The following is a 14,860-nucleotide window of genomic DNA, read 5'->3' on the forward strand; positions in this document are numbered from 1 at the left end:
TTTGAAATCTTACGAGTAAAATGTTGATCAAGATGTGACTACTCTTGGGGTTATGTCGACCACCATGCTGGTTCCTAAGGGTGTAGTGTACCTTGTTATAAGTAATAGAATTTTATTATTTTTTTCCCTCTGTTTTGGGGGATCACACAGACCTCATTTTCTTGCAGCTGTTTTATCATTTATACTTCAGTTAAAGCTGATTTTTAGTGAGATGCTATTTGAAAGAAAAAAGACAGACTTTGAAGTAAAAATTTCACTCTGTTAAGTCCTGGCTTAACTTCACTAAGCCTCATTTTCTTTCTTTACATTTGAGGACTACCATCTTAGATAGTTTTGGAACGTATTAATTGAGCTGTTGCATAATTAAGCACTGTTTCTATCGTTACCTAATGGCAAAGGGTAAAATTATTGGTACAGCATTAATTTAAAGGGTTCTGATTTCTTTGATATTTGTATATATTCACATAGTAAAATCTTTTCTGGGGAAATTAGACATAAACTATTTTGAGTCCTGGCTGGGTGGCTCAGTTGGTTGAGCGGTTGTCCAGAACACCAAAAGATTATGGGTTTGATTTTTGCTTAGGGCATATACCTAGGTTATGAGTTCAGTCTGCGGTCGGGGTGCATATGGAGATAACCGAGAATGAAGTTTCTCTTTCACATTGATATTTCTTTCTCCCTTCCTCTATCTCTCTCTCAAATCAGGGCCAATCAGGGCCTTCTGGCTGCCGGCCGGTGCCTTCCTTCATTCCATGCTGCTCCCTGGTAGTCAGTGTATAATAAATCATGTGAATGATAGAACTCCCGGTCTCCTGGTTGAACTCCCATGGGGACACTTTGCATATTAGCCTTTTATATGTGTAGATAGGGGTCTATGGTTTCAAGTTCAAACTTTCTTGATGGTGTCATCTCCCTCACCACTTTCCCCTCCCCCAATACATGCATACCCATTCATCTATAAAATTATTTGGCCTAGGTTTTTCTCTTCATGGCCTAATGTATGTGTTTTATATTAAAACTTCACTCCTTTTTTTTTTAGCTGTTCATATCTTGATTCTATTGATAGTTTTGAGTACTACTAATACTGTTAATGTTTTAATAGTAAATTATGTGACTTTCTGCTAATAATTGTTTTAATTCTGGGTTGTCTGACCACTAGGAAGCTGAATATGCCATCATTGGAGGTTTAATATATGTTTTAAAAGTAGTTTATTTCTAATAGACTGGTAAGACATTCAGGAATGACTTGAGGACTGTGATTGAGAGGTTATAGTTGTTTATAGTTGTCCTGTTCTTGGTAAATAAAGGTCGTATCTTCTTTTTTCCCAGGTGGTGGCTAATGCTGTAGCAGCATTATCTGAAATCAGTGAATCTCACCCAAACAGCAACTTACTCGATTTGAATCCACAGAACATTAATAAGCTGCTGACAGCCCTGAATGAGTGCACTGAATGGGGCCAGATTTTCATCCTGGACTGCCTGTCCAATTACAACCCTAAAGATGACCGGGAGGCTCAGAGGTCAGTCTGGGGTTCTGGATAGTATCTTGAAGTCTTAACTGATTTAATAAGTTCTAGTATTTGTATTAGAATAAAAGACTGTTGTGTTGAAGATCAGTGGCTTATGTGATAGATACTGCTATCCCCATGGTATTTTCTACCAGATTTTTAGGAACATTTTAGGTAGTGGAGTAAACCATGCAAAATAGCTCTTTCTAAGAGATGTGTGTTTTTCATTTCTTGTTTGAGCAATATATTTACACTGTGCTATATCATCATCACCTTACATCTCCCATACAACAAATTTTTTATTTAATCAGATTAATTGGCTTTATACTAGTTAGTGAGTTGAGCTGTACCTATAATTCAGTACTAGAAAAAAGTATGTTGGAGCCAGCAAAATATATGATGTATTCCATTACTATAGAAGTCATGTCAGTCTGAATTTGGAAATTTTGACTATGTTATTCAGCTCAGCCCTTGGCCACTGGAGTGTTTCAAATTTTCTTTGACTATCAGAAATTGTACATTGATTTTAGAGATAGGGGGAGGGAGGCAGAGGAGAGAGAGAAAGAGAGACCAATTGCTTGCCACTGATACACACCCTGACTGGGAATTGAACTTGCAATCTTTTTTATTTTATTTTAATATATATATATTAATTTCAGAGAGGAAGGGAGATGTAGAGAGAGATAGAGACATCAGTGATGAGAGACAACCACTGATCGGCTGCCTCCCACGCATCCCCCATTGGGATCAAGCCCACAACTCGGGCACGTGCCCTTGATGGGAATCGAACCTGAGACCCTTCAATCCGCAGGCTGATACTCTATCCACTGAGCAAACCAGCCGGGGCTGAACTTGCAATCTTTTGAGGAAACGTTGCTCTTCGTTAAGCTGGCATTTTAATATGGGAGAAAAGAACCTTTGCCTAGCTCAGCACTCTGCTCGCCTGGGAAGTTGTTCCCTCTGAATTTAGTAGCAAAAGTTCACCTGATAGTTATTTCAATCATTGGAAGAACAGATATCTTCTGGAAAGAACTTTACATAGAATTTATTTTCTGTTGGTCATTGACATCTCACACTTACTCATTCATTCACTCAGGAAATATAGCCCAAGTTATGTACTAGGCACTGTTACAGGCCCTGAGGATACAACAGTGGACAGATAAATCATAGCCCTCGTAGGACACTCGTTCTGAGGGATGGCACAGAAATAAAGATATATATCATATGTCAGATGATAAGTGTTCATGAGAGAGAGAAAGCAGGGAAGAAATCTAAGATATGCTGGGCATTGGGATGAGCTGTATTTTATAAAAGGGTGGTCAGGGAAGGCCTAACTGAGAAGTGGCATTTGTATAAAGACTTGAAGCAGGTCAGGGAGTTAGCCAAGCAGATTCAGGAGGGAGGGAAAAGAAACACAATGTATTTATCTTGTGTCTTTAACCGGATATACCAGTAATTAGCCATTTACATTGCCCGAGAGCTTTTAAGATTAGGTTTTTTTCTGAATACCCTTCCACAGATAATTAAATATTCAAGATTTCATGCAGCATTAAAGTGGGTGACAGTGGCTAGAAGAAAGGGAACAGATTGGGAGAATATTGCAATGGTGTACAGTTGTTAAAAAACAAACAAAAACCTTTCAGAGATTCCCTTATTCTGAAGGCAAAGGGTTGGGTAGTTTTCCTTGTTAACCCACCCCCTACTGCATTTTAACAGTGAAATCTTCAACCACAGTTGGTTGATACCTGTCAGTATGAAATCACTCTCAGAATGCTTAATTTGACTTCCTGTAGGTTGAGGAGAAATGGGCTGAGAGGCAGGGAGCCCTTGCATAATATGGGGCGACAGAGAGGACTATAAAACTAGAAGGTAAATGGTGTGAACTTCAAGTGTTTGGGGTATTGGCTAGTTTCCTTCCAGTTTGAAAACCCCTTGTTGCTGGTTTCTTAAAGTCTTCTGATGTCCCTGCTCTGACTGTAGTTTGCTGGGAATGAGGCTTCTGCAATGTTGGATTACAATTTTACGTACGCATGGAGCTTGGACTTTTCTAACTGATTCTCTAATTCCTTGATACTTGGCCTCTGGGACTCTGACATATTGCCTTACAGACTGTACTGAGCAAAGAAATTACAACTTACGGTGATAAGTTTCCTTTTTTATCCCTCAGCATCTGTGAGCGGGTAACTCCCCGGCTATCTCATGCCAACTCAGCAGTGGTGCTTTCAGCAGTAAAAGTCCTAATGAAATTTCTGGAGTTGTTACCCAAGGACTCTGACTACTACAACATGCTGCTGAAGAAGTTGGCCCCTCCTCTTGTCACTTTGCTGTCTGGGGAGCCAGAGGTGCAGTATGTCGCCCTGAGGAACATCAACCTCATTGTTCAGAAAAGGTTGGGAAAAAGTGAATTGGTGATTAAAGTGTTTGTAATTTTTAATTAAGTTTAATAATACCAATATTAAAGAGGCCAGTGTTAATCTCTTTTTAATGCATAGAAATGAGAATGTTGCATGGCTAAACAGCTTGCTCTGGATCAGGAGGCTAACTATTGATTTTGGAGAATTCCTATAATAAATGTCTGTTGTTTCTCAAAATGCAGTTTGTTTTTTGAGGGGGTCTCTTAATAGCATACTAGCTTGAGGGGGTCTCTTAATAGCATACTAGCTAGTGCCTGCTTAATATGGTTTAGGTCAGTGGTCGGCAAACTCACTAGTCAACAGAGCTAAATATCAACAGCACGGTTGAAATTTCTTTTGAGAGCAGAAAACCGACTTCTGCGCATGGGCCACGAAGTTTCAATCGCACTGAATGTGCACACCACGTGGTATTTTGTGGAAGAGCCACACTCAAGGGGCCAAAGAGCCTCATGTGGCTCGCGAATTGCAGTTTGCCGACCACTGGTTTATGTCATTGTGTAGAACCAGATTGCTGTTCTTCTAGCAGTTTTTCACTGCATGTACCCTGACTCTTTAAAGGATAAAATTAGTCTGCTAAATGGAACTGATTAGATGGGTGTAAGGGAAGTTTATGAGTTCTTTTCCTGAGGGGGGTAAGGTGAGAGGAGAGCAGGGAGGCATAGATGAGATATTAATACAGATTCAGGAAATATCTATAAATGCTTCACCTTCCGTATCTTGTGTTTCTATGTATCGCAGGCCTGAAATCTTAAAGCAGGAAATCAAAGTCTTCTTTGTGAAGTATAATGATCCCATCTATGTTAAACTAGAGAAGCTGGACATCATGATTCGTTTGGCATCTCAAGCCAATATTGCTCAGGTCAGACTTTTTGGAGACTCATAATGACTTAAATCTTAAGGTCTGGCCTTCCTAAAAAGGTAGGCTGTTAAATTGCTGTTTGATAATCCTTGATGCTTGTTCACTTTTTGGATTTTTAACAGGTCCTGGCGGAGCTAAAGGAATATGCCACGGAGGTGGATGTTGACTTTGTTCGCAAAGCTGTGCGGGCCATTGGAAGGTGTGCCATCAAGGTGGAGGCAAGTGTCCGATGGTAGCTGTGATCATGTACAGGATTCTGAGTGTTCCCTTTACTCCTTTCTTTAAAATGTATTTTTAAAGTTTATCAAAATAATAAAGCTCATAGTTAAAATATTTAAAATTTTTTAATGAAAAGCAGTTATCCCTGGTTCCTCTCACCAAAGAGGAAATCATTTTAATCATGTTTCTGGTTTTACTTTCTGGGGCTGGAACTGTGACCTTTTTGAATTTCTCATCTGGAGCCCATCTCCTTTTAAAACCTGTGACTTACAACTTCATTGTATTAATTTTGTCATGTGTATTCTTTCATACTCCCTTCATCAATGAAAGATTACTATATTAAATTCCATTTTATAGATTAATTAAAAACTCAGATATTGCAGTTTATCTAAGACATAGAGTTTTAGTATATAACCCAAAAGATAGCAAGTTTTATTTAAGAGTTTTTTGAATCACTGATAACTTTGAAACTACCATGAAAGCTGTGAACTCTCCTCCTGGAAAATATGCTTGTATGCATATATAAAATTTGGCAATTACATTTCAAGAGTTTAAAGTTGCCTTTCTGGTCTCCATTTACCCATGAACTCCAGATAAAGACCTACCTTGCCTTATTCTTCCCATTTTATTCTCCTGGATATATAAGATGATTCTTTTCATTTGATTGGATTCACCTGTCAGTATATGTCTGTATCTATCTATAACTCTTTATATCTCCATCAGATAGCCCAGCCCTCTAGGATTGCTTGGTCAATTTAAGTGCCTGATCTTTTAGTCTAGTTTAGTTGATGTGCCTGTATTCTTCTGAATTTTTTAAAAATATTATTGGATATATCTCTAACTTCTCATTTATTATGTTCCTCTTCACAGCAATCTGCAGAACGTTGTGTGAGCACATTGCTTGATCTCATCCAAACCAAAGTAAATTATGTGGTCCAAGAGGCAATAGTTGTCATCAGGGACATCTTCCGCAAGTATCCCAACAAGTACGTCTAAGTACTTCACCCCTCTTTCCCAAATCATTTAGGAGATGTTTAAATAAGGCACTTTGAAATTGACTAGGTAAGAATTATTTTTTGTAATGTAACTGGTCATAATGGGATACTTTATTAAAAATCAGAAACATATAAGGTAGTTAGCACAGGGATTAAAACCTAATTTTTCACCCTCTTTATTACTTTTAGAAGAATGGAAGCTCTAAATATGCACTGTTGATTGGATGTATTGAAATTGACCAGATTTTTTGGTGGCGAAGTTACTATTAAATAGGATACCCATATATTTCAGATTCTCCATGTATAATCCCAGTTTACACCTGTTACTGGCATAATTAATGATTCTTCCCCCTTTCACTCTCAGAAATGTCTCAGTTTAGAAGATTAAATTGTCTGACCACCATACTATAAAAACCAGGAAGGTGACAGCCGGGCTGTTCACTTTGCATGTAACATAATACTTTGTGGAAAATTATAGAACAGATAACAGTAAATTACCAGGGTCTCAGGTCTTTTCTGAAGTATTCTAGTTGCTCCTATGTATATAGCTACAAGATATACATTTTTACCCCACATATTTTTTCACATCGAGGCCTTAGTTTATGAAGCAAAAATACATTTTTTAGAATTGATTTTGAAAGCAAGTAATTAAGGAATCTGAAAGAGTGAAATAAGACCAGGCCTTGTAAGCATCCTAAACTCATTTTGTTTTAAAGTTATAGAGATACCTTGTGCTGCAACTTCTTGTTGGTTATTAAACATAGTGTTAAATGAAGCAACTTGCAGTAAGTTAGCCTGCTGGTGAACTCAAAATTAGAAGAAATACTTTAGCAAAGTAGTGGTTTATTAATCATCCTATTTATAATAAAAGGGTAATATGCAAATCGACTGAACGGCGGAACAACCAGTCGTTATGATGCACACTGACACCAGGGGCAGATGTTCAATGCAGGAGCTGCTCCCTGGTGGTCAGTGTGCTCCCACAGGGGGAGCACAGCTCAGCTAGAAGCTGGGCTCACGGGTGGCAAGCCCAGCATGGTGGTGGGAGCCTCTCCCACCTCCGTGGCAGTCAGACATCCCCTGAGGGCTCCTAGGCTGAGAGCGCCGACCAGGCTGAGGGACCCCTGCTGATGGCATGAGTTTTGTGCACCAGGCATCTGGTTTTATGTATATATTTTTTAAATTTTGGAAATGGTATTTTGGAAAAATAATCATATACTTTTGCCATTCTCCAGAAAAGAGGAATGTTAGGTTTCTAAATTTCTTGATTAAAGGTGGATATGTATAATCACAATATGATTGGTAGAGAAATGTGTCCATTTCTGTTTTATATTAGTAAGGGGTAAGACAGTTTAATTTTAAGAAAGAATTATCAAAAGCCTGGTTTATTCAGTGGAAGTAGAGCAAATAATGAAATGTATTATTTATTTGTCTACATCTAATATATAATGTCATTTTGATGTTTAAAACTATATTAGCCAAGGAGATGGATTCAACATGGTAAAAAGTGAGAGAGCTGTAGACCTATAAAATTAAAAATAAATATTTGAATTACTTGTTTCTTTGGAGAAAATATCATTAGTGCAGGTACTTTGGGAGAAAAGACCATAACGATCTCTATAAAGAGATGTGGATTATCTGGCCAGTGTTGCTCAGTGGTTGAGCATCAACCCATGAAACAAAAAGTAAGGGCACATACCTGGGTAGCAGGCTTGATCTCAGTAGAGGGCAGCCAATCCATGTTTCTATCTCCATATCCCTCTTCTTCCTCTCTCTCTAAAAAATCAATAAAAACATTTTTTTTTTTTTAAAGAGAGATGTGAATTAAGGGACAAAATTACTGTTTCTAGTCTGGATGCTGTTATCTAAATCCATTTTCCTAAAAGTGGAGTAGGATTTGTTCATCTACCATGAAGGCAAAATGGAATAATAGATAGGAAAATTCTCTAATCATGTAAGAAAGATTTTTAGAAATGTACAATAGTGGTATTACCTTGTACCACAGGTTAATTTTTCCTTGTGAAAGGAATATTGGATGAGCTTTTATAAGCATGTAAGGTCTATTTATTAAACATAATTGAAGGAAATTTTAATACATTTATAATCCTGTACTAAAAAGCCTCTATATTTTGGTGGCTAGGTTTAGAGTACCTTGTCTGTGGTTTTACCTGTAACCTTTATTATTAAGTTCAGTTCTCAGTTTTGCCCTCATTGTTGTATCAGGTATGAAAGTATCATTGCCACTCTGTGTGAGAACTTAGACTCGCTGGATGAACCAGACGCTCGAGCAGCTATGATTTGGATTGTGGGAGAATATGCTGAACGAATTGACAATGCAGATGAGTTACTAGAGAGCTTCCTGGAGGGTTTTCATGATGAGAGCACCCAGGTAAGTTTTCATCTATATCCTATGTCTCAGATCTTTTGGGGAAGATTTTAGGGAAAGTAAATGCTCAGTAGTTCCATGTGAGAGAAGTGTGTGTGTGTGTGTGTGTGTGTGTGTGTGTGTGTGTGTTTATTTATTTATTTATTTATTTATTTTTCCCCTCCCTAAAGATTGAGTTATTTTAGTTAGCTGATTTCTGGTGGAACCAAATCGACTTAACTTAGGCCACTGATCCTCAAACTTTAATGAGCCTCAGAAATACCTGAAAACTTGTTAAAGCACAGGTTGATGGGCCTCTATCCCTAGGCTCTGACTTGGGTCTAAGTTGGGCCTAATAAGCATTTTCCTTTCGTACAAGGCTCAGGGTGGTGGTGGTGGTGCTGCTGCTGCTGGTGCTGCTCTAGAACCACACTTTGACAACTACTGGCTTAGAGCAGTAGTTAACACTTTTTCATTTTCTGCCACCTAAAGATGATTACCCATTCCTGTTGGTAATTGTTAATAGCTTATTATAGTGGGTGTTTTCATCTGGGGCTTCCGTAAGTGCTGGTATGTCCAGTATGAAAAGATTCTCTGCGTGATTAGATTCCTTTCCATTTTGTCTCTCCTGTATCAAAAGTAAGAGACCTAATCTTAGGGCCAAAGCCCAGAGAAGCAGATAAATTATTTTTTCCCCCCAGAAATTAATTTTTATTTATTTATTTATTTATTTAATATTTTTTATGGATTTTTTTTTTGCCCCCCTCCCTCCCTTCCCAGTGTTTTATGTCCATTGGTTGTACTTATATGCAATATACAAGTCCTTCGGTTGATCTATTATCTGCCCCAGATCTCCCTCCCCTCCCCACTGTAATTTGACAGTCTGAAGCAGATAAATTATTAAATCCTTCCCCTCTACCCTCTAGCATTAGTACTCAGGACAATTTAAAGTTTATGTAAGTAATCCAACAATATTTTTAACTTTAATTCTTTTTCTTTTTCTTTTTTTTAAATAGAGAGGCGGGAGGGAGAGAGAAGAGAGAGAGAAACATTAATGTGAGAGAGACACATCAATTGGTTGCCTCCTGCACATGCCCCAATCTGGGCTGGGGTTCAAACCTCTAACCGAGGTGCATGCACTTGATTGGGAATTGAATGTGTGACCCTTTGGTGTGCAGGCCAATACTCTGATCACTGAGCAGAACTGGCTAGGGCCATCAGTATTTTTAATAGGCCTATACGAAGCACACATAGAAGCCAGTAGCTTTGTAATTCAGCACCCCACTCTTATTTGGCTGTGATCTGGCATAATTCTATCTCTGCTCTTGTCCCAGTATGATAGATGATTCCCTAGTTCTCCCAAAGTTGTAGCTTTTTCTTCCTCCCCCCAGTTTTTATTTATTATTATTTTTTAATCTTTATTGTTGAAAGTATTACATATGGCACCCTTCCCCCCATTGACCCCCTATAACCTGCCCCAGATTCCTGCCCCTTCACTACCTTATTGCCTGTGTCTATGAGTTATGCATATATGCAAAGTTCCAGCTTTTGGTGTAAGTAAATAATAAAGGACTTGGTCAGGAACCGATTTTATTATCATCACAATATTAGCATGTACTTTAGAAATATAGATAATTATCTGGGTCAGAAACAGATAAGCAATTTTGATGCCAAAAATTCAATTTGGAAATAGTAGTCTATTGAGTTTTCAGTTGATGGGTACCTTTGACTCCTACTGTTGATATTGGCTCAGTTTTCATCTTTGTCTCTTAATCAAAATCAGAAAGACCCCATAGTAATAAATTTTGGAAATATTATTTTGGAAATGATGTTATGAATAATGCTAATGTCTTTCACTTTATTAAAATATGTCTGCTTAGGTGCAGCTCACTCTGCTTACTGCCATAGTGAAGCTGTTTCTCAAGAAACCATCAGAAACACAGGAGCTGGTACAGCAGGTCTTGAGTTTGGCAACCCAGGTAAGAAATCTGGAAAAAGCATGGGGTTGATTTTAAATTATAGGAAATTATGAAACGCCCCATTTGTGCAGGTTTTAATTGGAAGGGTTCACCAGTCTTTAGATCTGTAAAATATAAAAACAGTGACTTATGTACAGGGATGGGCAAAAATAGGTTTATGGCTATACTAGTACAGTTGTTCGCATGGAAAAAGACATGCAGGTTATGATTTTTACAATGTGTTTCTCGTACCCACAACTGTAAATCTACTGTTGCCCACCCCATACTGATACCATCATCCTGTAGTAAGTGTTGTCATGGAAGCTATCGTATTTGGATCTGTTGTTGTCAAAGTCATTGTTCATTTCATTGTTTTCTTCTTTATGAGGCTCCATCAAACATTCCTAACCAGTTTTAGAATTTCCTATGCATTGGTGTATAGTTATCTAACCCTCTGAATTACTTACCTCAGTGTTTTTCAACCTTTTTTGGGCAAAGGCACACTTGTTTCATGAAAAAAATCACGAGGCACACCACCATTAGAAAATGTTAAAAAAATTAACTCTGTGCCTATATTGACTATATATAAAGTAATTCTCTTGAATAGGAATCAAATAAACACAAAGAAAGTATTTTATAATTACTTTATTATGAAATATTAAGTAAACAAAATAGTGAAAAATTATAAAATTCTTGTCATGTCTGCACCTACGGCACACCAGGCAACATAGAGTGCCGCGGAACAGCGGTTGAAAAACGCTGATTTACCTGACTAGATTTCTTTTTTATATCAGTTGTTCAAAACCTTAGAATCAAATGTAAGGATCTCCTGTAGAAAATGTGTAGGTCATTGTGGCATGCATTTTTGTAAACTTCATTAAATTTCTTTCTAGAACAGGGCAGGGTATAAATAAACCGTAACAACAGTCATTTGTATAGTGATTACTACTGTGTATCAGGCATTCTAAATAGTAAGCACTTTACATATTAGCTCAATCTCAGTACTGCTACTATTCCACTTTATAATGAGGAAACTGAGACAGATAGGCCTAGTTAGTATGGAGTGGAGGTAGGACTCAAATCAAGGTAGCCTGGTTCCAGAGTCTTTGACCTTATCCACTATGTTATGCTGCTTTTCTAGTCTGAAAGTTAAGAATGACTTTGAGAATATCCATTCCTGCTTTCCCGGCCAAAAGCACTGTTGTGTATAAGCCAGCAGGTATAACTGACCTTAGTAATTTTAAGATAATTGAGGATATTATTTCATATTTGGCTATAAATAACTATTAAGCAGTTTCTCTGAGCTTGCCTTTTCTGTACAATTAATGGTATCTGAGTAGTTTGCATAAAAGGACAACCACATTTATATAACTCTTTTCCACTGGAAGTTGGGATATTTTTCTCAAGTTTGTAAAATAAGAACCTAATATTTATGGTTGGTAAGTATCAACAATATATGACTAAGAAAAACCACTTAAAACTATGTAGTTAAAACCACTTGGATCATTCCTGGTATTGAGCTAAATTACATGTGCTTTAGGTGGCTAAATAATGAACCTGTTCATTTTATAAACTCATGTGGAAGCCCTCAAACTGGCCTAGTATAAAGAAACTATTTTTGTATGTGAGTTTTAAATACAAAAATTGAAATAAGGACTTATTGTTGCTTTTAATAACATGATACCACTGGAACAACTCGTGCATAAATAAATGCCACCATATAGACTTAACTCTCAGAGGTACATACCAGGATATTTATTGCCACTTTTTAATGATTATAAACAGATAGATAGATAGATAGATAGGCAACAACCTAAATGTCCATCAGTAGGGCGCCAGTAAATAATGAGTGCTACAAATACAGTGGCAGACTACAACTGTATGTGCCAATGTGGAAAGCAACTTGCAGAGCAGTATATATAGTATGAAACTGGTTTCGTGTAAAATAAGTATGCGAATGTGTGGGAGCTGTCTAGAAAGATAAATAACACACTTAACATGGCTATTTTGGGGATGGGGAGTTAAAGGTGGGGAAGGGCCAGATGATTGGGAGAGACTTATTTTTATATTAGACACTTCTAAATCATGATGTGACATTGATAAAACTTTTAACAGAAAATAGTTACATCTCATACAAAATTGTAATAATTAGTACCCTGTGAGTTCAGTAAAGTCAGACACTGTTGTTTGTTATCTCTATTTCCAGGGTCTAGACAGTGTCTCCATAGGAGATACTTAAATATTTGAGTGAAGAAAGAAGGTATGAGTGAAATATATAAGATGTATTTCATTAATAATTCTGTTAATATTATAGCAGTTAAAAAACATTTGTATCTTCCAAAGCCATTTCACTAATTTTTACTAGACTAAACTTTATTTTGCTTTTCCCAACTTGGCTTTGAATTTTAAGAGTAACCCATCTCAATTTATGTTTAGATTTGTTGAAACATAGAGTTAATAGAATTATGACTATAAAAATGGTATTGAGTCTAAGTTGAGTCTTAAGAGCCACGGTGTGTAAGTCACTACAGCATTGCTTTGATAATAAATCTGGCAGTTTGGGTTTCTGAACAGCTTCATTTAAACCTTCTTGCCTTTCTCTTTTCATTAGGATTCCGATAATCCTGACCTTCGAGATAGGGGCTATATTTATTGGCGGCTTCTCTCAACCGACCCTGTCACAGCCAAAGAAGTAGTCTTGTCTGAGAAGCCACTGATCTCTGAGGAGACAGATCTTATTGAGCCAACTCTGCTGGATGAGCTGATCTGCCACATTGGTTCTTTGGCCTCTGTGTACCACAAGCCTCCCAATGCTTTTGTGGAAGGAAGTCACGGAATCCATCGCAAACACTTGCCAATACATCATGGGAGGTAAGCGGGTGAAATGGGTTTGAGTGAGAAATGTCTCTTTGCTTAGACAGAGTTGGTCTTCCTCATGCTTTTATATCTAGTAAGTTTGCAAAAATGGAAGCAGACCTCTACTATACTGCCCTGGGGCTCTGTCTGAATAGCTGTGACCACACATGCACACAATGGGTGAAAGACCACAGAATGGATGAAAGATCCCTTGCTTCTAATCCAGGAGTTGATAAGAGTATGGTTTAGAAAATTATGAAGATCTTCTAAACTGATCAAGTTTGGAAGTTGTTTATCTCTTAGTAAGATGAGACTAGAAATTTTCCCAGAGTTGAAAACTTGGGGGAAAAAGACTACATGCACACTTAGCTATCTTTTTTTTTTTTTTTTTAATACTTTTTTTTTTTTTATTGATTTCAGAGAGGAAGGGAGAAAGAGAGATAGAAACATCAATGATTAGAGAGAATCATTGATCAGGTGCCTCCTGCACGACCCACACTGGGGATCAAACCCACAAACTTCTGCATATGCCCCGATTGGGAATTGAACTGTGACTTCCTAGTTCACTGGTCAACACTCGACCACTGAGCAACACCAGCCAGGCATATATGTATTTTTATTATACTATTTTCATTACCTAAGAAAAGTTTTAAAAATGATCTGACAATTAAGGGAACACACACATAAACTTCAGCATATTCAGGCAGTTAAGGCTATCTATCTATATATATATAAAAGCCGGGGGTTGGGGGGAAATTGTAAGACATGTACACAGATAATAATTTAATAAAAAATAAAACTTAAAAAAATAAAATAAATAAAAGCCTAAGCAACCGAACAACCAAATGACCAGTTGCTATGAGATGCACTGATCACCAGGGCCAGACGCTCAACCCAGGAGCTCCCCCTGGTGGTCAGTGTGCTCCCATAGCGGAAGTGCCATTCAGCTGACCAACGGGCACCAGAGGCAGCTCTTCCTCCTAGAGTAGGTACTCCATTAAAATTGACTGATTACGTTATATTACATTTCTTTCCATTTTAATAACTATATTTTGATGAAAATAAGAATTGTTGTTATTTCTTCATGTACATCAACCTCCCCCCCTGGGGGGGGGCAGTGTTTTACATAACTGACATTCACTTGTTGCCACCTTATTACGTCCCAGGTGAAACTGATTTTTCTCTCTTCCCTTCTTTGTATGTGTGTCTGCAGCACTGATGCAGGTGACAGCCCTGTCGGCACCACCACTGCCACCAACCTGGAACAGACTCAGGTTATTCCCTCTCAAGGGGACCTTCTAGGGGACCTTTTAAACCTTGATCTCGGTCCTCCAGTCAATGTGCCACAGGTATCCTCCATGCAGGTGGGAGCAGTGGATCTCTTGGGAGGAGGACTAGATAGTCTGGTAAGCATCTTTCTTCCTTCTTCCTCGAGGTTGTTTTCACTCTTGATTTGCTAAAGAACTTTAAATTATTTGGCTTTTTAGAACTAGATCTTTCCTTGATAAGCAAAGCATTGCCCTCTGATAAAGAACAGATTATTTATCTTTAGCAAATTAATGATACTGTCCATCAGTGGTATGTCTACAAGTGTACAGGATTATTTTGTTGTCCTGCCTCTAAATAGAACTTTTGATGTTTAACCAGTCTGTTCAGCAATCTTGATGGTTAGTGTTCTTTTCCAGA

The 14,860-nt window shown here is 37.8% G+C and overlaps 1 protein-coding gene across 4 annotated transcripts in view; it reads left to right on the forward strand.

Moving 5' to 3' along the window:
* Nucleotides 1–14,860, forward strand: part of AP2B1 (adaptor related protein complex 2 subunit beta 1) — a 90,073-nt gene that overhangs the window by 24,551 nt on the left and 50,662 nt on the right. For all 4 annotated transcript variants that reach the window (XM_036450677.2, XM_036450678.2, XM_036450679.2 and 1 more), the window contains 9 exons: nt 1,330–1,520; nt 3,676–3,897; nt 4,661–4,781; nt 4,904–4,999; nt 5,871–5,986; nt 8,219–8,384; nt 10,241–10,339; nt 12,930–13,189; nt 14,388–14,580. In XM_036450677.2, the coding sequence (XP_036306570.1) occupies nt 1,330–1,520; nt 3,676–3,897; nt 4,661–4,781; nt 4,904–4,999; nt 5,871–5,986; nt 8,219–8,384; nt 10,241–10,339; nt 12,930–13,189; nt 14,388–14,580 (1,464 nt within the window). The remainder of the gene's footprint in view (nt 1–1,329; nt 1,521–3,675; nt 3,898–4,660; nt 4,782–4,903; nt 5,000–5,870; nt 5,987–8,218; nt 8,385–10,240; nt 10,340–12,929; nt 13,190–14,387; nt 14,581–14,860) is intronic.

This window comes from Pipistrellus kuhlii, unplaced genomic scaffold, assembly GCF_014108245.1.
Source record: "Pipistrellus kuhlii isolate mPipKuh1 unplaced genomic scaffold, mPipKuh1.p scaffold_m20_p_22, whole genome shotgun sequence".
Taxonomy (NCBI): domain Eukaryota; kingdom Metazoa; phylum Chordata; class Mammalia; order Chiroptera; family Vespertilionidae; genus Pipistrellus; species Pipistrellus kuhlii.